General features: G+C 45.2%; 1 protein-coding gene across 1 annotated transcript in view; it reads right to left on the bottom strand.

Moving 5' to 3' along the window:
• Positions 1-23,344, bottom strand: part of CUL5 (cullin 5) — a 135,194-nt gene that overhangs the window by 93,687 nt on the left and 18,163 nt on the right. Inside the window, exon 2 of the mRNA XM_082248438.1 lies at positions 1,198-1,307. Within this exon, the coding sequence (XP_082104564.1) occupies positions 1,198-1,307 (110 nt within the window). The remainder of the gene's footprint in view (positions 1-1,197; positions 1,308-23,344) is intronic.

The raw sequence follows: 23,344 nt of genomic DNA, 5'->3' as shown, positions 1-23,344 counted from the left end.
AAAGTTCCCCTTTCCCTCTTACATCAGGGCTCCCAGAGTCCCCCTAAAGTAAGTTCCCCAGAGTCCCTCTTCCTTATATTGGGGTCCCCAGTGTCTCCCCCCTCCCCATCAGGGTCCTCACCAATATCCCCCCCTTTACATCAGGGTCACCAGAGTCCCCCCCTCCTTACATAAAGGTCCCCAGGCTCCCCACCTGACATCAGGGTCCTCAGAGATCCTACTTACCTCAGTGCAGCAGGCAGGTACAGGACAGACAAGTGGAAGCTGGGGGAACTGGGACTCAGCAGGTCTGAGAGGAGGATGTTTTTTTTTTCCCTCTCCTGTAATTGTCAGAGCCTCGGGGCAGGGCAAGCACATAATTAGTTGCTAGGATGCCGGTGCTCCGAGCAAACAACCACTAGTACTCAAAGGAAGTGGGCAGTGGCAGTGGACTGATGCTGTGAGCTGACATATTTTCACGGTCACCTCTGATCGCTGTGCAGGCTGAGGCTGATCGTGCAACAGCAGGGACATTACCCGGAATTTGTGCCGAACACTCTGGGTGGGAAACCCACACCACCTGCATACCAGCCATTATCTACGTCTCTGGTAGCAGAGGCAGAGTCAGGGCACTGGATACTGTGACAGCGAGCTGATGTGGTAGAGAGTTTCCTGCATGGGAAGTGCAGCTGGAAATCTGGTGCAACCCCACTTCTTCAACCTCAAAAGACTGCGCCCAGGGCAATTTAAGCTGCATTTTTAGCGCCCCCCACTTTCCTTAAGCTGCAAAGGTTGCGAATGGTGGAGTTTACATGCAAAGGATCGCATAGCTTTGCTGCACGCCTACGGCAAAACTGTTACTCCTTTGCCAAACACCACCCATTCAAGTGAATGGGTCAGTGAGTGTGGGATTGGCAATTACAGGTTACAACAGGCGGTCAGAGAGCATCACACCGCCTTCTCACCACATGTCAAACGCTTCTGAAAAGCGATCAGATTGTGGAGTGGAAAGTCTAAAAACTTAGCCTAATAGACTTCTATTTACTGTAACGCTTGTAGCACACTAATACTGCATTCTATCTTATAGTGAACTTAAAAATTCCTGCATTTTTCAAAATAAATGTTATTTTATGCCAAAGCAAACACAGAACAATGTTCCTTTAATGATAATTTTTAGAGGAATGATATAAAAGTACTACTTTATTGAAGAAGACTTACGAGAAGAGGTCGAACCACTGTTGTTTTGTGACGGACTCCTGCCGTAGGAGCTTCAGGACTATAGGTCTCATGAAATCCCATTTGTCCTCAAATTGAAGGGAACCTTTATTCTGTAGAAAAAGGAAAGCAAAAATGAGCATTTATGTAAAAAATTTGAAATTTTATAGAGAAAAAAAAAAAAAAAACATACACACATGCACAATAGAGGCAAATTTTAGGCGAAACCTGACCATACCACTTATATATCTGTGTAGAACATTCCAAAACCATTGGAAATTATGAGTTGACCTCACCTTTTCAGCTAAAAACAGCCTCCAAGATTTTGGAAAGGATCTGTGGGAGTTTTTGGACTCTCAGCCAAAAGAGCATTTGTGAGGTAAGGTACTGATGTTGGATGAGAAGACCTAGCTTAAAGTTGACAATCTAATTCATCCCAAAAGTGCTAAATAATGCTGAGGCCACTTGAGTTCCTCCAAAAAGTGGTCAAATCAAGTCTTTATGGAGCTGGCTTTGCGTGCAGGGACACAGTTTTGCTCTGACTAGGGATGTGGGTAATTAATGTGAAGGCGCCTTGTTCTTAGGGGATTTTTTTGGTTGTAGCACCTGCTGCCCTTTTAAATTGCAAGATGCAATACAAGATAGGTAAAAAATGATAAAAAGACGCTGGTATCCCTGAATATGAAATATAACAAAGGTGCACCAAAGTATTGATATTCTTTTTTTTTTTTTTTTTATAAATTCAATGTTTATTGAAAAAGGAATAGGCATACAACATATGTAAGAGCAATGGTACATGTCCAAAGACAGTAGGCAAGCAGAAGACAATGTACAAGGCAATAAACGAAAACATATCTCAGGACAAGTTGTCCAACATAGAGAAACACGAGCGGTAAGAACCAAGAGTCGGCTACAGGGCGTTGGCCCTCCAAAAAGGTCTCAATCCCTATCCCCGCCGGCATCTATCAAATGGCCAGCCCATGGGGGTAGGGAGGGACCGATCCGGCGGCCTGCCCCGCTTATAAATTCCAATAGGCAGGTAGGTTACGTATGCCTAAAAGAAAAAAAGTCTCGAAAGAGAGGAAGCATTAGAGCAGAGAAAGGAAGGTGAGAGTACAGTGCAGGGGGGGGGGGGGGGGGGAGTATTGATATTCTAAAAAATAAATAGATATGTAAAATGCAATATCTAATGTGAATCTGTGACTGAATATTGATGTTCTAAAAAATTATAAAAAATTATAAAAAGTGGTTAAATAACTCCACAAAGTAATTAGCTCCTTCTCCTCACTCCTCCTCCAAATAATTACCTCTCATAGGTGTTTTTTTAAAGCCCATGTGCAGGGAGACAAATCTGTATGCACTGGAGCACCTGATATTCAAGCAATATCACTCACTACCTTGCACGAATTGTTTTTCGTTGGATCACGAGTTTAACCCTTTGAGCACCATAGAAGATGCACCTTATTTGATTATCAACAAGTTTCTGTCGAAACAAGATTTAATGCAATTAATTTATTCACTATTTTGTACATGCGTTTTTATGCACATACGTTTCTAATTAGAAATTTATTAAGTGATCACTAGCACTTTATTGGTTCTTCAATGCACTTTCCAGCACCTTATATATTTATTTGTTTTTGCACAATATATTTCTGTGGCACCAGCACTTTATAAAGAGGTTTATGATGGTATATATGATGATTGGTTTTAAAATTTAACCCACATATTTTTTACCATTTTAACCCACATATTTTTTACCATTTCTTAAGAATAAGTTATTATCTGATATTATTTATTCCTTGTCACAGATACACATTAGATATTGCACCCTATATTTATCATTTTTTAGAACATCAATATTCTGTCACAGATTCACATTAGATATTGCATTTTACATATCTATTTATTTTTTAGAATATCAATACTTTGGTGCACCTTTGTTATATATTTCATATTCAGGGATACCAGCGCCTTTTTATAATTTACCTAACTAGGGATGTACCAATATCATTTTTTTTTTTACGAGTACATGTACAGTTTTCTTTTTTAGTACTCACTGATACAAAATTTCTGATGCCTACCACAACGGTTTGGTTTACCACTTCAGCTGTCAGCAATAGTACAAAGTATTTGAAAGTAATTTACAAATCAATTTTTTTTTTTTTTTACATTTTACGTTTTTTAAATGTAAAACATGTAAATATAGGTTAACCTGTTGCCGACCGCCCGCCGCAGATTTACTGCGGCAAGGTGGCTAGGCTGCGCTAACCGACGTAACTGTATGTCGGTTGCGCACAGGGCTAGGGGTCGCGCGTGACCGCTGTCCCCGCAATGTTTGGATTCAGTTCAGAACCCATCAGTTCATTCCAGGCCAATGACTTTTGGCCAGGCCCTGGTGATAGGTTCTGACCAATAGCAGAACGTCCTTTGCCTGTGTCATGTAAACACAGGCACAGGAAATTATGCAATTTTCTCTCCTGGAGCCCTTTTCGGTTCCATCATGAGAAGATCTACTGTGTGTACACAAGCACTACACTGACACAGGTACACATATGCACACATTAAACCCCCTGATCACCCCCCAGTTATCCCATTCACTCCCCGACAGTGTACATTATATACAGTATACGGATAATTTATTGATCACTGCATTAGTGTCACCTGCGACTTCAGTTAGTCTGAGAGACAGTTAGTGGTAGTCCCTGAGAGGTTTAGGGTACCCACCATACATCCCCTAATAAAAAAGATTTAACCACCCTGATCACCCCCCAGTTAACCCTTTCACACCCTGTCACAGTGTACACTATATACAGTATACAGATAATTTCCTGATCACTGTATTAGTGTCACTTGTGACTTCAGTTAGTCTGAGAGACAATTAGAGGGAGTCACAATTAGGTTTAGGGTACCCGCCAAATATGCCCTAATAAAGATTTAACCCCCTGATCACCCCCAGTTAACCCCTTCATAACCCTGTCAGTGTGTCACTATTATAGTGTACAGATCTTTTTTTCTGATCACTGTATTAGTGTCACAGGTGACATCAGTTAGTTTTAATATTAGTTAGCGTCAATCCAGGATAGCGTCGGATTGTCCGCCGCATATTTAGCAATATATTTTAACCCTTCGATTGCCAGTGACACACACACACACACCAAACACCTCCATTACTAGTATGGTGTCGAAATGGATCAATATCTTTGATCAGATCAGAACTATACTAGCGTCCCCAATAGTTTAGTATAGTGTCCCCAAAACGCGTTAGCAAGATCAGCCCCGACACCTGCCAGCACCTGGGTTTAGCCCCCCCAAGAAGTGCAGAATCAGTAGCTACTGTCACTTCCAATGCACAGCACACTAAACTGCAGCGTTAGCAGAGTCAGGCCTGATCTCTGCTAGCACTAGCAGTTACATTTTTTGGTAGCGGTTCAAACAGTCCTTGAACACCAGGTGCTTTTTTATCTAGTCACACTAGGTACCTATAAATTTATTGGCTAAAATGTCCAAACAGAGGTACGCTAGTGAAGAGGCCTACACGATGCTGAGCATGACAGTTGAGAGCGATGGGGAAGCCTCACTGTCAGTATTCAAACCTGTAGAGAGCAGCGGCACCCTGACAGATAGCTCTGATGATGGAGTAGTGGTCCCTGCTAAGGTCAGGCGTACCCGACTGTCCTTCTGTTGCTAAGGTGCAACAACCGCAGAGTTTTTGTATGCAGCAGAGTGGTCGGTACTAGTGGCGCTCAACCTTCTGGTGAACTGGCAAGCACCAGCAGCCTAGTACATCCGGGTCATAGTCAAACCAGCACTGCAGTAACACTTGGTGACGTGGCAAGTCCAAGAGGAGTTCAAGCTGGTGCGGTGGCTATCACAAGTAGTGTCCTGCAGCCAGCAATAATTTGAAGACAGGCCCGTAGACCCCATACAGTGTCCTTCCTGATGCAATTGCAAATTCTTATTGGGACCACTTCTGCAACGCCCGTACTTCCCCCATTCACTGGCAAACCAGGAATTCAGGTGGAAACAGCAGATTTTACTCCCCTTGGTTCTTATGAGCTGTTTTTCCCTGGAGATCTGTACAGATCTATTGTGGACCAAAGCAATTTATATGCCAATCAATTAATCGCCGCAAATCCAAATTTGACCCTTGTCAGAGAATTTGCATGGAAACGTATTACTGTTTCCGAATTGAAAACCTGTCTGGGCCTGTCCCTCATCATGGGCATTACTAAAAAAATTGAGTTGCGGTCATATTGGTCCACTGACCCAATTCATCACATGCCTGTGTTCTCTGCTGCCACGGCCAGGACTAGATACAAGCAAATCTTACAGTTCATGCACTTCAGTGACAATGAACTCGGGGTGACCCTGGATATGACCAGCTCCTCATACAGTTGCGCAAATTTAGTGACACCTCGCTATGACCATTCCTCATAAGCGGAGCACTGCTGGGCCTGTGGGAACACAGGGTGGCTGCAGATAGGTAAATATCTTGAGACGCTGGGGCAACTTAAGGTGTTTCTGCAGCTCCCTCCATGCCATCACAGTGTCTCTGAGCAGGAGATTGTGTCTCAAGGGTAAAGGGAAATCCGTAGTCCCACAGTGCAGCAGTGCTGTGAGATCATAAGGTGCGGCCAACTGTGACTCTAGAGAATAGTTAGTGTATCTGGATTCACGGCTCAACCAGTCCATACGCGTCCTCACCAGGCAAACCACATTATAAAATGCGGGTGTTCGGGAGATCCACGCCCCCTTCACGTTTAGACAGGTGTAGTTTAAGCAATGAAATTCTAGCGCGTTGCCCCTTCCAAATGAAATAGGGGACGGCCTTGTGTAGTAACATCAGCATAATTCAGGAGAAGCGGTAAGGTTTGGAGGGGATAAAGTAGTTTGGGGAAATTGGCCATTTTGTACAGGTGGCATCTATCCATGAAAGACAGAGGGAGATCCGCCCAATTTTTCAATTCAGCGATCATCTTGTCAATAACTGGAGTAAAGTTTAATCGATACAATGAGGACGGGAAGCGCACTATTTTAATGCCTAAATATGTAATGTGGCTGGTGTTAATGCGAAGGGTGGAGGATGATGCCCACTGCGGAGTGTGTGCGGTATTGAGAGGAAGAACCTCGCTTTTGGTGAAATTGATGCGTAAGCCCGAACACAATCTGTATTCCGCAAAGATTTGCTGTATGATGGGCAGGTCGTGTTCGGGGTCTGCTGTAAATATTAGTACATCATCTGTGAACATTGCCGTGCGCAGTTCCTCTTGTCCCACCTCGATGCCCCGGAGCTCAGGGTGATCCAGCATGAATCTCGACAAAGGTTCCAGGGCCAAGTTGAACAGCAGGGGCGATAGCGGGCACCCTTGCCTGGTGCCCTTGTACAATTTGAACAGTTGCGAGATGTGTCCTGCCACTACCATCTGAGCTTCGGGGGAGGCGTACATGGTTCTAATCATGTGAAAAAAGGGGCCAGAGAAACCAAAGTGGGCTAACACCTTGTCCAACCACTGTATGTTGACATTGTCAAAAGCCTTTTCGGCGTCGAGAGTGAGAATAGCTGCCTGGTTATCAGGGTTCATTTTCGTGACTTCAAGTGCCGTTAATACTTTTCTAATATTGGATGTGGCCGAACGTCCTTTAGTAAAGCCTGATTGGGCCGGGTGTATGAGTGTGGGTAGTAGGGATGCCAATCTGTCTGCTATAATTTTGGAGATTAGCTTTGAGTCTACGTTCAGCAACGAGATGGGTCTATACGACCCAGGGTCCTTGGGGTCCTTTTCCTTTTTATAGATCAGCTTAATATGTGCCTGATAGCCGGTGGGTAAATATTGATGCCCTGACAGGATGTGTTGGAAGACTGACAGCAGTGTGGGGGCGACCTGGTCTAAAGCCAGTTTGTAAAAGCCCGGGGTGTAACCATCGGGCCCAGGTGATTTTCCCTGAATAGTCTTTTGCACCTCTACCAGGGAGATGGGGGCATTTAGGATGGACAATTGCTCGTCGGATACTTTAGGAAGGTCCACTGAGGATAACCAACGTGAGATGCTGCCTCGTTCGTGGCCATATAAGGAAGTGTAAAAGTCTGCGAAGACTCTATTAATATCCGAAGGCGACTCCACGAGCCTGCCGTCAATATCCGTAAGGGAGGTGACGTGTGTGGGTATAAAGGGGCCACGGCATAAAGAGGCTAACAATTTCCCGGGCTTATTTCCAAATGAGTGATATTTACAATCCTGATGAGATTTGAATAAGCGTTCTCTGGTTTCGGCCCATGTGTCAACATTTTTCTTCGCTTTACGCCAGGTATCCCTATGGGCGGGTGAGTTGGTGCGATATAGGGCGGCCTGGGCGTCCCTCAAGGAGGTACTAGCTGCTCAGGTAGGCTTCGGCAATGCGCTTCTTATATGCGGACGCGTATGATATGATGCGTCCCCTGAGGACTGCCTTGCCTGTTTCCCATAAAAGTATAGGGGAGACGGAGGGGGTGGCATTATTTTCAACAAAACCGGACCACACGTCCCGAATGAGTGTGGCAACCCCAGGATCCTTGGCCAAGTATGAGGGGAACCTCAAGTGTTAAAAGGACGGTGCATGTGCATAGATAGAGATGTCTATAGAGATGGGGGCATGGTCTGAAATGGCAATGTCGTGTATTTTGGGTGAGCTGGTATATGGAAGCAACCCATCATTCGCCAATGTATAATCTATCCTTGTGAGCGTATGGTGGGGGTGAGAGAAGAAGGTAAATTCCCTGCCAGTGGGATTAGACAGACGCCAGACGTCCGTCAAGTGTAAGCTCTCCGCCATGTGGAGTAGCAAAGGGGAGTAGTAGTGGCGGGTGATAGATGAAGTGCCTGTAGCCTGTGACCTATCTTCAGAGGGGGCCATAAGTTGGTTAAAATCGCCAGCTACGAGCAGAGGCAAATGCAGGAAGGGTGCCAAATCGTGTGACAGTGTTTGGAAGAAGGTTGCAGAGGGAGTGGTAGGGGCGTATACCCCAGCCACCACCCAATATTGTTGAGAATTTGTGAAATGCAGGACGGCAATACGGCCCTCCTTGTCAAAATGTGTAGACTGGATCGTGGCTGGATAATTTTTATGAATGAGAATTAGCACCCCCGACCTGCCTTTAACTGCCGGTGAGCCATATACTTGCCCCACCCAAAGTTTTTGCATTCCAGGATAAATCTTTCGCCTCCAAATGTGATTCCTGCAATATGGCGATGTCCGCCCGCAGACGCCTTAAGTGTCTGAGGACTGCCATCCGTTTATGAGGTGACCTAAGGCCCTTAACATTCCATGAGATTACAGTCATGGGGGATCATATGGGTAAGATTGAGCCGTGAAGCAGAGAAAAGCAGCAAGGCGAGTGAGACGGTGCCAAGAGTAGCATGGCAATTTGAGCAAGTAGCCGTTGGAGCATAAAAATTGGTGTACTGAATCTAGCATACAGTTGGGTGAAGGTAGGAGAGAACGGGACCCAATAGGGGTCAAGGGAAAGCGGCAGAGGGTGCAAAACTTAAAGTACAGGGACTTCTCTTTTTTCCTCATGTAGAGAGACATGCGGACGGACAGCGTTACCGGGATCTCTATGATCGATGTCCAGTATGGATGGTGAGCACAAGGCCAGGTCCGACAGTACGTGGCAGTTGGAAACGCAGATCATAGAAGCCTGGGGTGAGACCAAGGCCCAGATACCTGTAAGGCTGTGCGAGCCAAAAAAACAGCAGTAAACATTAATTGTTATAAGGTAACATAACACTTTAGCAATGTAAACCAACAAAATTTGAGCCACAGGGCGGTTATACGACTTCAAGTAGATCATCAGGGATGTCAGCGTCCGCACAAACTGAGTGCAGCAGAATGGATTGGACAGCATCAGGAGCAAACAAAATAGTGGTGCAGACTGATAAACCATAAAAAAGATGAATGGATGCAAGATGCAATAAAGAATCGTCTCCGTGACAGAGAGCTTTTCATGGAGAAAATTGACCCACACCAAAGGAAGATGAGGGGTGTTCAGCGGTTCCTATGGCGGGATGATGATCCGTTGGTGCGTTGCTTTTTCGCTGGATCTTTCCTCGGGCTTCGCTGTTCTCTCGCCCCCTGCGGGCGTTGGGGAGGTGTCGCAGGCGTATCCACCTGGATATTGAAGTGGCGATTGAGAAAATGTGTGGCTTCCTCAGGATGCGAGAACGATTTTTGTTCCCCTGATAAGTCCGATAAACGCAAGGTAGCAGGGTATGCCAGGGTGAATTTAATGGCTTTGCGGTATAATGCTTGGCACAGTGGTTGAAAGGCCTTTCTACGCTTTGTAACCTCCTGCGAGTAGTCTGCAAAGACCAGCAACTTGTGGCCATCAACTTGGAACGTTTTAGAGTTCCGAAATGATTTGAGGATATTTTGCCGATCCATATAGTTCAAATATCTCACTATGACAGGGCGAGGTGTTTTCCTGTCATTTGAAGGGGCACCCAGATGGTGGGCTCTTTCCGCAATGCACGTGGCGTGGATCCACAGGGCCAAAGGGAGGCGTGTGGTGACTATGTCCATTAAAGTGTCAGCTCCATAGGTTTCAGGGAGGCCTATGATCCGGAGGTTGTTCCTCCTGGACCGATTCTCCAAATCGTCCAGTTTGTCCAGCAAATATTGTTGGGTCTGTCTGGCCTGTTGATCCATGGAGAATGAGCCCTGAAGCTCATCCTCCACATCTGAGATCCGGTGTTCCAGTTCCTGCAGCCTGCGGGAGTGATCCCCCAATTCTTTCTGTAGCTGGGCCATCCTTAGGGCTATCGCCTTATCGACTGCGTCGGTGATGGTTGGCGACAACAGGCTAGCCACTGCTTGGGCCAGGGAGGCTATCTGGGTGTCTGGCAAAGGAGATACTGACTGATCTTGCCAGGCCGCGGGAGGAAGAGGGACGGCGTCCGCCATGTCCGCTTCTGTGGAGGCCGGAATTGAAGCAGCGGGCTCAATTTAAGGCGGAGCCGCCCGGGCGAAGGTAGCGATCCATCCTGCAGGTTTCCCAGGTGGCGTGAGGTCGGATGGTGTGCCCGGACCGTGAGAAAGGGTTTAATATGCCGATGTTAGCCGGAGCCGATGTCCTTCACAGCCGCTTACATGGACGCCGGAACCGGAAGTTATAACCATTTTTTAATAAGCATCAATCTGTTTCTGGGGTAAAATAAGAAACGGACTTATGGAATATAAAAATACAAGGATTAGAGAGGTGCCTAAAGACTGTAATTAATCTCCAGAATGGAAATACTGGGGAACAGAACAAAGCAATATCTGTTCTGAAAGGAGCCACATTTCTTACCCGTCTCATTTAGATTCATGTCCAGCACAGAAGGCTTACATTATGCAACCTCTGGAATTAATCCTTGACCTTTACCATATGCATCACAGTGCATGAAGCTGCAAGTTCACAATGCCCCAGAGATAGCACAAATCCTTGACAGAAGCCTGCAGCACTAAATATACTGTGATACTATACTAATAAAATCAGACACAACTAGGAAACGGACACTAAAATAGATTTTTTTACACAATGGAGCTTTCGGTCACCTGCAAAGCTGGGCATTTCTCAGAAGACAGCTAGCCAATGCTCCTGATGAGCTACTCTGAAATATGGTAAAGGTGGCATTTTGTTTTTTGAAACACAGAGGCAGGAGCATTTGTCATCAGGGAACAGAGAGGATTATGTGAAGTTATCAAAGTGGGTTAACAACCACTTTAAGTCCAAGGAGCTGCATGACATATCCTGGGCTTATCTCTATTATTTACATTTGACAGGTTTATTGCTCTGGCTGAGAGACACTTAAGCCCCATACACACTAGTAGTTTTTTTTTCCTTCAACCCAGCAGGAGGATCTATCCGACGTTAGTACAGTGATCTCTCCTGCTGTGCTATGTGTTCTAACGGAGAGATCGCTTTTTCGGGCATGCTCTCTGTCAGACCCACTCCAGTACACATGGGCTGAATTCAATAGAAACAGGTTCAGAGAGGAGAGAAGCACACAGAACTACGCTCGCCCCTCCCTTCGACTGCCCTTTCACAGAAGCCTTTGTGTTTTGGAATTGTGTTCATATAATGTCAAGGCTTCTGTGAATGGGCAGAAGGAAGGGAGGGTGGGGCATAGCAGCTGCAGAGACTCTAGTGTTCAAGATACATAGCTCAGAAGGATCAGTGAAGACAGTACTATAGACAGTACTGGGAGTACTATAAAGCAGTCACATAAAAAATAGACTAGAGATGATCCCAGGAGATTTCATGTACCTCATTGGATTTCACTCATATTGTGCCTTTATTTTTACAAAGGAGCTGAATTCCTGGAGCTTAAATATAGAAGATTAATGAGCAAAAAGAAACTGTGTAAATCTACATCAAAGTATACTTCCAGCAACAGGCATTGAAGCCAAGGTGCCACAATAAAGGATGTAAATAAAAAATCATGTACACCAGGGGTGCACAACGCTTTGAAGAGTGAGGGCCACTTAAGTGATTTGGAAACCGGTTGTGGGCCACAATAAAATTAAATTGTTCAGAATTTTCAATTTTTTTATCTTAAATAGCATAATGAACATTTTCCCCCTGCGGCTGCTGAATGACGGCAGGAGAGAGAGGAGAAACCAGCTTTTAGCGGATGTAGTAGGACAATGGGGAGGATTAGTTTATGTATATGCAGCCCCAGCCACCCCTCTGTTTAAATTCTAAAACATCACATGACAGGGAGGCCGCACGACCCCCTGCAGCATGGAGTGGGGGGGGGGGGGGGAGGTTAAAAAAAAAAAAAAAAAAGTCTAAACTATGAGGTTTTACTGCCCCCCAAACCGCAAATGTAAAGGAGCTCTTACTGTCCTGAGCTCCTACAAGGCTGCTTTCACACTAATACGCTGCAGTATACTTCTATTTAATCTTGCGGGTATGGTGCATTTTCTGAAGTTTTGGTGCGCTTTCAGATAGCACACCAAAGCCATGGGATAAACAGTGTGCGCTTCCCTAGTTTGAGGTCGAGGGCCACATCAAAGGGCTCCAGGGGCCACAGGTTGAGCACGCCTGATGCACACACATATGGACACTGTCAAACTAAATTCTAAAATTGTCTGCAAAAAATAATACTCAAATACCACACTAGCCAAACCCCTATGGAAATATTGGAATTTTTGCAAAAAATTATTAGTCTGCATTACAAAAAAAAAAATAATCATATATATATATATATATATATACACCTTTATTTTACATCTGTTCCTTGCATGAATTGAAGACACCAGAATAGAAATACGACAAGTTCCTAAATGGTCCTGCAGCACAGCTATGGACTTTTCTATAAATAAACAGGCTAGGCCACATGCCGGGAGGTGGTATTATTTCACATGTGCAGCACAGTCCATGTTCTATTCATCATTCATTTACCCACGCAGTGGCTTTAATTTAATTTTCCATGCACCAGTGTTTTATGTATTACAGTATGGTTTTATTACATACCTATTTAAAACATGAAACACAAGATATTTTGCTTTCTATATATATATATTATATATACACACAGTGGGTACGGAAAGTATTCAGACCCCCTTAAATTTTTCACTCTTTGTTATATTGCAGCCATTTGCTAAAATCATTTAAAGCGGAGTTCCGGGCACAGAAGTCATTTTTTAATAAACATACCCCCAGGACAGTCAGGGCTAGCACATTCCACAATGGCTAGCCTCTGATCTGTCCCGGTTCGCACTTACCTTTTAGAAGAAATACTTACTTATAAAATTTCTTCCACAGCGTTTCCATCTCTCTTGTGGGCAGCTGAAGCCGGCGCGGTCCTCTTCTGTGTCTTCTTCCGCGTCTTCTTGTCCCAGAATGCACCTGCACCGGCCCCTCTCGTCACTTCCGGTGCGGCGTCGCCCGGAAGTGACGAGCGGGGCCGGTGCCGTCGCATTGATTCCTGGGATCGATGACGTTCAGCTCCCAGGAATCATAGCGAGACAGGAAGTGACGGGGTGAGCCGCGGCGCCGAGGGAGGAAGTACTCTGAGGTGAGTATTTACGATCTTCAATTAAAAGGGGAGTAAACAAAAAAAAAAAAATATCCAATTCCTTTTCAGGTAATGTCGAACTAGCGGAGGGGCACAAAAAAAAAAAAAATATCGTTTTTGTGCCCGGAACTCCGCTTTAAGTTCATTCTTCTTCCTCATGAATGTACACATAGCACCCCATACTGACAGAAAAACACAGAATTGTTGACATTGTTGCAGATTTATTAAAAAAGAAAAACTGAAATATCACATGGTCCTAAGTATTCAGACCCTTTGCTGTGACACTCATATATTTAACTCAGGTGCTTTCCATTTCTTCTGGTCATCCTTGAGATGGTTCTACACCTTCATTTGAGTCCAGCTGTGTTTGATTATACCGATTGGACTTGATTAGGAAAGCTACACACCTGTCTATATAAGACCTTCCAGATCACAATGCATGTCAGAGCAAATGAGAATTATGAGGTCAAAGGAACTGCCTGAAGAGCTCAGAGACAGAATTGTGGCAAGGCACAGATCTGGCCAAGGTTACAAAAAGATTTCTGCTGCACTTAAGGTTCCTAAGAGCACAGTGGCCTCCATAATCCTCAAATGGAAGACGTTTGGGACGACGTCCCAATGGCTGCAATATAACAAAGAGTGAAAAATTTAAGGGGGTCTGAATACTTTCCGTACCCACTATATATATATATATATATATATATATATATATATATATATATATATATATATATATATATATATATATATATAATGTTTTTTTTCCTAAAAAAGTAAAACGGAACAGTTTATTGTGACACAGCAGCTGTGTGTACGAAGTGAGGTTTAGTCACTGGCTTTTGACCCCAACAGAAAATCAAATCATTTCACTGGGTTTAAGAAGAACTTGGGTCACCAAACTAAAAGGCAAAAAGGTAGCACTAAAATAAAAACTAAATAAATACATCAGCTAGGGCTGAAACAACTAAAATAGGCATAATCGAAAAATAATAAAAATAGTTGTCAACGGTTTTCATTATTGATTAGTTGTTTGGTTACTTAGTTGGCCTGCACACAGAATGCATTATTTGTATTTTTATAAGTATACACAGTGCATCATGCATACAGCTCAGTACACCACCCATACAGTAAGTACCTAAGAGCTTGCAAAAGTGTAAGAAGCAATTCCCCATGGGACATGTAGTCCTGGGCAGGAAAAAATTGTGATGTAAAGGTGTCTGTGCAGGGAGGATCAGCATCTGAACCCAGAGAAGCTGGAGGCTGGTAGACTGGAAACGAATTAAGGCATTACAATTAAAATGTAAAGTAAAAGCTTACCAGTATTGTACATTTAAAAACGATTATATGCATGCAAAAAAGTCTCAGCTTTTAATACTACTTTAATATAAAAAGATTTATACCCCCCCCCCCAAACTTTATGTAGCTTCATGTCTGACTCCCAGTTAAAGCGGTTGTAAACCCTATAAAAAAAAAAAAAAACCTGCAAGACAAAGGCATAATGAGCTAGTATGCATCGCATACTAGTAGAGCTGCACGATTCTGGCCAAAATGAGAATCACGATTTTTTAGCTTGGAATAAAGATCACGATTCTCTCACGATTCTCTGTGTAACAAAAAAAAATTGGGATAACTTTACTGTTACGTTTTTTTTTTATTCATTAAAGTTTATTAATTGCGTTTGAAAGACTGCTGCGCAAATATAGTGTGACATAAAATATTACAACAATCGCCATTTTATTCTGTAGGGTCTCTGCTAAAAAAATATATAAAATGTTTGGGGGTTCTAAGTACTTTTCTAGCAAAAAAAAAATGATTTTAACTTGCAAGCAACAAGTGTCAGAGAAAGGTCTAGTCTTTAAGAGGTTAAACTTCCTTTCTCCCTGGCAGAGGGAAAGAAAAGATACAAATGTAATCATTTTGTTTATATTTACTGGGAGACTTAATGCTGATAGGCGTTTGCAGGAGGAAAGATACAATGTAATAATTTTGTTTATAGTTACTGGGAGTTTTCCACAGCTGTTTTCTCTGCTCCCTTAGCTATGCAAAGAATCGAGAATATGTCAGGTTTAGATCGTCAGGGGGGGTGAATCGAGATCGCGATTTTCATACGATTAATCGTGCAGCTCTACATACTAGCCCATTATGTTTAACTTACCTTAAAACGAAGCCCCGACACGGACCCCCGGACATCGATGCAGGCGCTGCCATGATCCCTCGTCGTCTCTTCCGGGTTCGGCGGCTCCGGCGCGCTGATTGGCCGGAAGAGACGGCTCCAGCGCTGATTGGCCGGAGCCGCGATGACGTCACTCCCGCGCATGCGCGCTGGAGTGATTTTTCCGGCAAGCTCCCGGCAAGTTAATTGAAGGTCCCCCCGGACCTTCAGAGCGCATGCGCCGCTCGCGCGAGCGGCTGCATGCACTGTAAAGATCTCCTAAACCGTGCCGGTTTAGGAGATATTATTTGTACCTACAGGTAAGCCTTATTATAGGCTTACCTGTAGGTAAAAGTGTCAAAAAGCGGGATACAACCGCTTTAAAATACCCTGTGCATATCTTACTTCTGGTCATATTTATTATTCTAGATAGGTTATATATACAGTATTGTTACTTTCACAGGCTTACAGTATACAATGCCTCGGAAAGTATTCATACCCCTTGGAATTTCCCACATTTTGTCATGTTACAACCTAAAAAAAGTAAATTTATTTTATTGGGATTTTATGTGATAGACCAACACAAAAGTGGCACAGAATAGTGAAGTGCAAGGAAAATGCTAAATGGTTTTCAATTTTTTTTTTTTAAATAAATAAATATTTGACAATTGTTACGAGCATTTGTAGTCAGCCTCCCAAGTCAATATTTTGAAGAACCATCTTCCGATGCAATTACAGCTGCAAGTCTTTTTTGGGTATGTCTCTACCAGCGTTGCAGATCTAGAGAGTGATATTTGTGTCCATTCTTCTTTGCAAAATAGCTCAAGCTCTGTCAGATTGGATGGAGAGCATCTGTGAACAGCAATTTTCAAGTCTTAACCACTTGCCGACTGCCTAACGCCGATCTACGTCGGCAGTCAGCCCCTCACAGGCAAAGTGACGTAGGGCTACGTCACTAGCTTGTGAGGGTCTAGGGAGCGAGCGCGCGCCCCCGGAGGCGCGCTCCCGCTCCCGCGTGGTCACGGACCCCCCCGCGCGTGTGACCGGCGGACCCGATGTCCGCCGGTCACTCGGCGATCGGCGGGGGAGAGGGAGAATGTCAGGCAGCTTGTGTAAACAAGCCACCTGTCATTCTCCTTGCTGTTAGGATACTGATCACTCGGATCTAGTATGTAGATCCGTTGATCAGTGTCCATACAGCTCAAGCCCCAGCCAATCACAGTAGAAAGCACGCCCTTAGGGATACACACAGCCCCTCCCTCCCAAATAAAGTTAACCCCTTCACTACCAGTGTATTTTTACAGTAACAGTGCATATATATAGCACTGATTACTGTAGAAATGTCACTGGTAACCCCAAAAGTGTCAAAAATGTCAGTCAAGGGTCCGATCTGTCCGCCCCAATGTCGCAGTACCGCAAAAAAAAAAATCGCAGATCGCCGCCATTACGCGTTAAAAAAAAAAACAACAAAAATGACAGAAATCTTTCCCTTTGTTAGTAAACGCGATAACTTTTGCGCAAACCAATCAAAATACGCTTTTTGCGATTTTTTTTACCAAACATAGGTAGCATAAAACAAATTGGCCGAAAAAGTTAAAAAATTTTGATTTTTAAATTTTTTTTCGGGAATTTCATATAAAAAAATGTGAAAAATATTGCTATTTTTGCAAAATTGACGCTCTTTTTTTGTTTATAGCGCGTGATCAAAAAATCGCACAGGTGATCAAATACCACCAAAAGAAAGCTCTGTTTGTGGGAAAAAAAGGACGCCAAATTCGTTTAGGTACAGCGTCGCACGACCGCGCAATTGTCCGTTAAAGTCACGCAGTGCCGAATCGCAAAATACCCCCTGGTCGGAATGGGGGTAAAATCTTCCGGGGCTTAAGTGGTTAAAGGGTAAATAATAGTGCTGCGCTGCCTCTCTAAGGCTCCATTCACACTAAGGCGACTTGTCAGCCTGACAAGTCGCGGTCCATTAACTGCTACAGGACTTGTTCTAATAGGAGCAACACAAGTCGCTCCGACATAGAAAAAGGGTCATGTACTACTTCAGGGCGACCTCGGAGCGACTTGCATAGACATTATATGAAGTCTGTGCAAGTCGCGCCAAAGTCGCGGTGCACGAGACTTCACAAGTCGACCCCGAAGTAGTACAGAGTCGTGCCGCTGCAGTGTGAATGTGGGCTAAAAAGTACAATGGGTCTTTAATCTCTATTTAAAATTACAGTAGACTCTAAATATGTTTGCAATGAAAACATAAAATAATTTGCAAAATACTGCAATAAATAAATAAGCAATATCCACTTGTTGCTTACAACTTAAAAATCAGTATTTTTTGCTAAAAAATTACTTACAACCCCCAAACATTATAATAGATAGATAGATAGATAGATAGATAGATAGATAGATAGATAGATAGATAGATAGATAGATAGATAGATAGATAGATATAGATATTAGTAGAGACTTTAGAGAATAAAAAGGCTTCTTGACCATTGGGTTATGCTGCCCCCTACAGGATTAGGACACTTGGCAGGAAAAAAACTTTACCACGCCTATGGGGCAGTCCAGGGGGTATACTCCCACTTCCTGCTATAGGCATTCAGTTTTGTTGTAAGCAGTGTCAGAAGAAAAATACCCAACTCGATAGAGGGGTGGGCGTCATGTCCGTCAATGAACATCAGAGAAAAGGATTTTACGGTAGGACAAAAATCCAATTTTATTTCGTTCATTGACAGACACAGCTCCAGAATCTTCTTGACCATTTGGACGTCCTATAGCAGTGTCAAAACATGAGGGGTGGGAAAAAACACAGCAGAAAAAAAAAATCCTAAAAGGCTAAACCTAGCCAACCAGGTAACATGGAGCTCAACCAGAAACAAATGGAGCTCATCTGAAAAAAACATATACAGTTGTCCTCATAAGTTTACATACCCTGGCAGAATTTATGATTTCTTGGCCATTTTTCTGAGAATATGAATAACACAAAAACTTTTCTTTCACTCATGGTTAGTGTCTGGATGAAGCAATTTTTTATCAATCAACTGCGTTTACTCTTTAAATCATAATGACAACAGAAACTATCCAAATGACCCTGATCAAAAATTGACACAAAGGGGTTAGAAAGGCTATTAAAAGGTAACCATCCTCACCTGTGATCTGTTTGCTTGTAATTATATAGTGTGTGTGTGTGTGTGTGTGTGTGTGTGTGTGTGTGTGTGTGTGTGTGTGTGTGTGTGTGTGTGTGTGTGTGTGTGTGTGTGTGTGTGTGTGTGTGTGTGTGTGTGTGTGTGTGTGTGTGTGTGTGTGTGTGTGTGTGTGTGTGTGTGTGTGTGTGTGTGTGAGGTCAGTAAGTTTCTGGACTCCTGACAGACCCTTGCATCTTTCATCCAGTGCTGCACTGACTTTTCTGGATTCTGAGTCATGGGGAAAGCAAAAGAATTGTAAAAAGATCTGCGGGAAAAGGTAATTGAACTGTATAAAACAGGAAAGGAATATAAAAAGAAATCCAAGGAATTGAGAATGCCAATCAGCAGTGTTCAAACTCTAATCAAGAAGTGGAAAACGAGGGGTTCTCTTGAAACCAAACCACAGTCTGGTAGACCAACAAAAAATTTCAGCCACAACTGCCAGGAAAATTATTCGAGATGCAAAGAAAAACCCACAAATAACTTCAGGTGAAATACAGGACTCTCTGAAAACATGTGGTGTGGCTGTTTCAAGATGCACAATAAGGAGGCACTTGAAGAAAGATGGGCTGCATGGTCGAGTCGTCAGAAGAAAGACATTAGTACTTAAATGCCACAAAGTATCCCGCTTACAATACGCCAAACAGCACAGAGACAAGCCACAAACCTTCTGGCACAAAGTCATTTGGAGTGATGAGTCCAAATTGGAGCTGTTTGGCAACAAATGCTACATTTAGAGAGTTGTCAACAAGGCCTATAATGAAAGGTACACCATTCCTACTGTGAAACACGGAGGTGGATCGCTGATGTTTTGGGGATGTGTGAGCTACAAAAGGCACAGGAAATTTGGTCAGAATTGATGGCAAGATGAATGCAGTATGTGGTTATCAAAAAATAATGGAGGAAAATTTGCATTCATCAGCCCGAAAGCTGCGCATGGGACGTACTTGGACAATCAAACATGACAATGATCCTAAACACAAGGCCAAGTTAACCTGTCATTGGCTACAGCAGAATAGGGCTGCCACGACGCGTCGACTACAAAAAAACGTTGACGTGCGTGAAAGGCGTCGACGCGTCTACACGTGACGTCACACGCACCCTGGCCGGCCGCAGCGCCGCTTGAAGCATTGCCGGCCGGGTGAAATCCCCTTCCCCGGGCTCCTAGTAGTAAGCGGCCCCTTTCAGCTGAGTTCTGTGTTTCCCGGGGACGGATTAGTAGGTGCACAGGATGTGTGGACGGCGCTCCGAGTGTCCTGCTTGAGTCTGAGGGGACCGACTTCAGTATGTCGGCCCGTGCGGCTCCCATTCCTGCCCCCGGCTGCAGCGGAGCAGCAATGTATCAGGCGGGAGTACAGCAGTCAGCGCCCGGCGCCCAACAAGATGGTGATCAGCCTCCCCAATCCCTTCATCTGGATGAGAACAAGAGTCTACGTACTCCTTATCCTGACCTTCTTGGACCAGGACTTTAGCCTGCAGAAGTTCAATGAGGGGGCCCAACAAGTGAGTGCACATGGCTTTCTTTATGTTACCAGCAGTCAGTCCCCACAGCTTCTGGGACGTGAGTGGGTGGGCACAGTCCTACATACGAGACATCTAGGGTCTTTCCTACTGACTGGCTGCAGGGAGGGGGGCTTACTAAGTAGTCTGTACTAGGAGGGAGGGCTTACTGTGGGGTCTGTACTGGGAGGGAGCTTACTGAGGGGTCTGTACTGGGAGGGGGCTTACTGTGGGGTCTGTACTGGGAGGGGGCTTACTGTGGGGTCTGTACTGGGAGGGGGGCTTACTGTGGGGTCTGTACTGGGAGGGGGGCTTACTGTGGGGTCTGTACTGGGAGGGGGGCTTACTGTGGGGTCTGTACTGGGAGGGGGGCTTACTGTGGGGTCTGTACTGGGAGGGGGGCTTACTGTGGGGTCTGTACTGGGAGGGGGGCTTACTGTGGGGTCTGTACTGGGAGGGGGGCTTACTGTGGGGTCTGTACTGGGAGGGGGCTTACTGTGGGGTCTGTACTGGGAGGGGGCTTACTGTGGGGTCTGTACTGGGAGGGGGGCTTACTAAGTAGTCTGTACTAGGTGGGAGGGCTTACTGTGGGGTCTGTACTGGGAGGGGGCTTACTGAGGGGTCTGTACTGGGAGGGGGCTTACTGAGGGGTCTGTACTGGGAGGGGGCTTACTGTGCGGTCTGTACTGGGAGGGGGCTTACTGTGGGGTCTGTACTGGGAGGGGGCTTACTGAGGGGTCTGTATTAATCACAGGATTAATTAGCTAATCAAAAAAACACTCAATTAAGCAAAAAAAAAATAAAATTAAAAATAATCGTTAGATTAGTCGACTAATCGTAAAAATAATCGAAAGATTAGTCGACAGACAAATTAATCGTTAGTAGCAGCCCTACAGCAGAATAAGGTGAAGGTTCTGGAGTGACCATCTAAGGGTCCATGTACACGGGACGTTGTTAAAAGTCCCTTTGAATGCTGGAATTTTTAGGACGTTTGAAACGTCCGTTCGGTCGCGTTTGTACCCGCGTTTAGCGGGCGTTTGAGTTTAGAACCGTTCCTAGAGGTCAAAAAAATGATTCCCCTTTAAAAATGGAAAAACGCGAACCCCAAACGCGGGTCATCGCGTTCGGTCGCGTTTTTGCGTTTGAAACGCCGGGAAACACACGTTCGAACGCAAATAATTGCGTTCTAAAAGAAGTCCCTGAACGCAACTGCCCGCAAACGACCTGGTGTACATGGACAGATAAGATAAAATGTAGATGGGTTCAGGGGCTTCTAAAAAAAACGCCCAACTGTTCCTAAACGGCCATTTCCAGCGTCCCGTGTACATGGAGCCTTAGTCTCCTGACGTCAAAATCATTGAGCCCCTCTGGGGAGATCTCAAACGTGCAGTTCATGCAAGACAGTTCAAGAATTTACAGGAACTGGAGGCTTTTTGCCAGGAAGAATGGGCAGCATAACCATCTGAGAAGATAAAGAGCCTCATCCACAAATACCACAAAAGCAGTGGCGGCTGGTGCTCAAAATTTTTGGGGGGCGCAAAAAGAAAAATGTAATAGGTATTGCTTCGCGCAAAAAAAACGCAGTAAAAAATTGCATGACTTTGAAGTCATGGTACAGGCATGGCACAGGTGATGGTACAGGCATGGCACAGGAGATTGTATAGGCATGGCACAGGTCATGGTACAGGAGATGATATATGCCCCCTTTCAATGCAGAGACCAGCGTACATGCTCCCTTTCAATGCAGTGACCAGCGTACATGCCCCCTTTCAATGCAGAGACCAGCGTACATGCCCCCTTTCAATGCAGAGACCAGCGTACATGCCCCCTTTCAATGCAGAGACCAGCGTACATGCCCCCTTTCAATGCAGAGACCAGCGTGCATGCCCCCTTTAATGCAGAGATCGTGCGTGCCCCCTTCAATGCAATGAACAATGTGCTGAGCCCCCTTCAATGCAATAAACACTGTGCTGTGACCCCACAATGCAGAGTTCAGCGTGCATGCCCCCTTCAATGCAACTGTGCTGTACCCCCTTCAATGCAATGAACAATGTGTTGTGCCCCCTTCAATGCAATAAACACTGTGCTGTGACCCCTTCAATGCAATAAACACTGTGCTGTGCCCCCACAATGCAGAGTTCAGCGTGCGTGCCCCATTCAATGCAACTGTGCTGTGCCCCCTTCAATGCAATGAACACTGTTCCGTGCCCCCATCAATGCAGAGTTCAGCGTGCGAGCCCCTTTCAATGCAGAGCGCCACAGCATTGTCCCCAATCACTGCAGAGCGCCACAGCATTGTCCCCAATGATTGCAGAGCGCCACAGCATTGTACCCCAATGTTTGCAGAGGGCCCACAGCATTGTACCCCAATGATTGCAGAGTGCCCACAGCATTGTACCCCAATGATTGCAGAGTGCCCACAGCATTGTACCCCAATGATTGCAGAGTGCCCACAGCATTGTACCCCAATGATTGCAGAGTGCCCACAGCATTGTCCCCCAATCAATGCAGAGACCAGCGTGCGTGCTCCCTTCAATTTAATGCACATACCTGGCGGCGGCTCGGCTCCCGGCGGTGGCTTCTCCCCTCCTCGATACTTCGTCCACTTCTGTGGCGGCGGGAACTTCTCCCTCGTCTCAGCCTCTCTTCTTCTCTGTGGCGGGAACCGGCGGGAAGGTGAGCGGCGGTGACGGTGAGTGACTGATGCACGCACCGGCACCACCCCCATTGCGACGTCAGCGGGATGTCCTGGATGATGATTGGTCCAGGCTGGAGACTGGACCAATCACAGCCAGGATATCACGAAAGTGGGGGTGTCCTAGCGCTGTGCCCTGCGCCTAGGTTACGCCCCCAGAAGGCAGCCAATCGGCGCCTTTCTGGGTCGTCCAACTTCCAAAATGCGATGGTAAATCTCCTAGGAGGTAGATTTTCTAGCCTTCAACTGTGTGGGAATCACCTAGTCAGACAACCCCCCATCCTTCAGCACCTGGCTTTCAACAGCCAAGCCGTTAAAGCCAGCGACTGTAAAGCAGGATGGAAGATCAGCCCTTGGGTCAACAGGTCTTCTCTGACAGGGGGTCGCCAAGGGACATCGGCGATCAGCCGTACCAGATCCATGTACCAAGACAGGCGAGGCCAGTCTGGGGCCACAAGGATGACCAGAATTCCTTCTGCCTCAATCTTTCACAGAAGTTTTCAGCAGAAATTTGAGAGGGGGAAAGGCATATATTAGGAAGGTACTGGCCCCAAGGACCAGTGCGTCCATGGTATTG

This window comes from Pelophylax lessonae (assembly GCF_965119305.1).
Source record: "Pelophylax lessonae genome assembly, chromosome: 2".
In the NCBI taxonomy this organism is placed as follows: Eukaryota; Metazoa; Chordata; class Amphibia; order Anura; family Ranidae; genus Pelophylax; species Pelophylax lessonae.
This window is presented reverse-complemented; position numbering and strand designations above follow the sequence as displayed.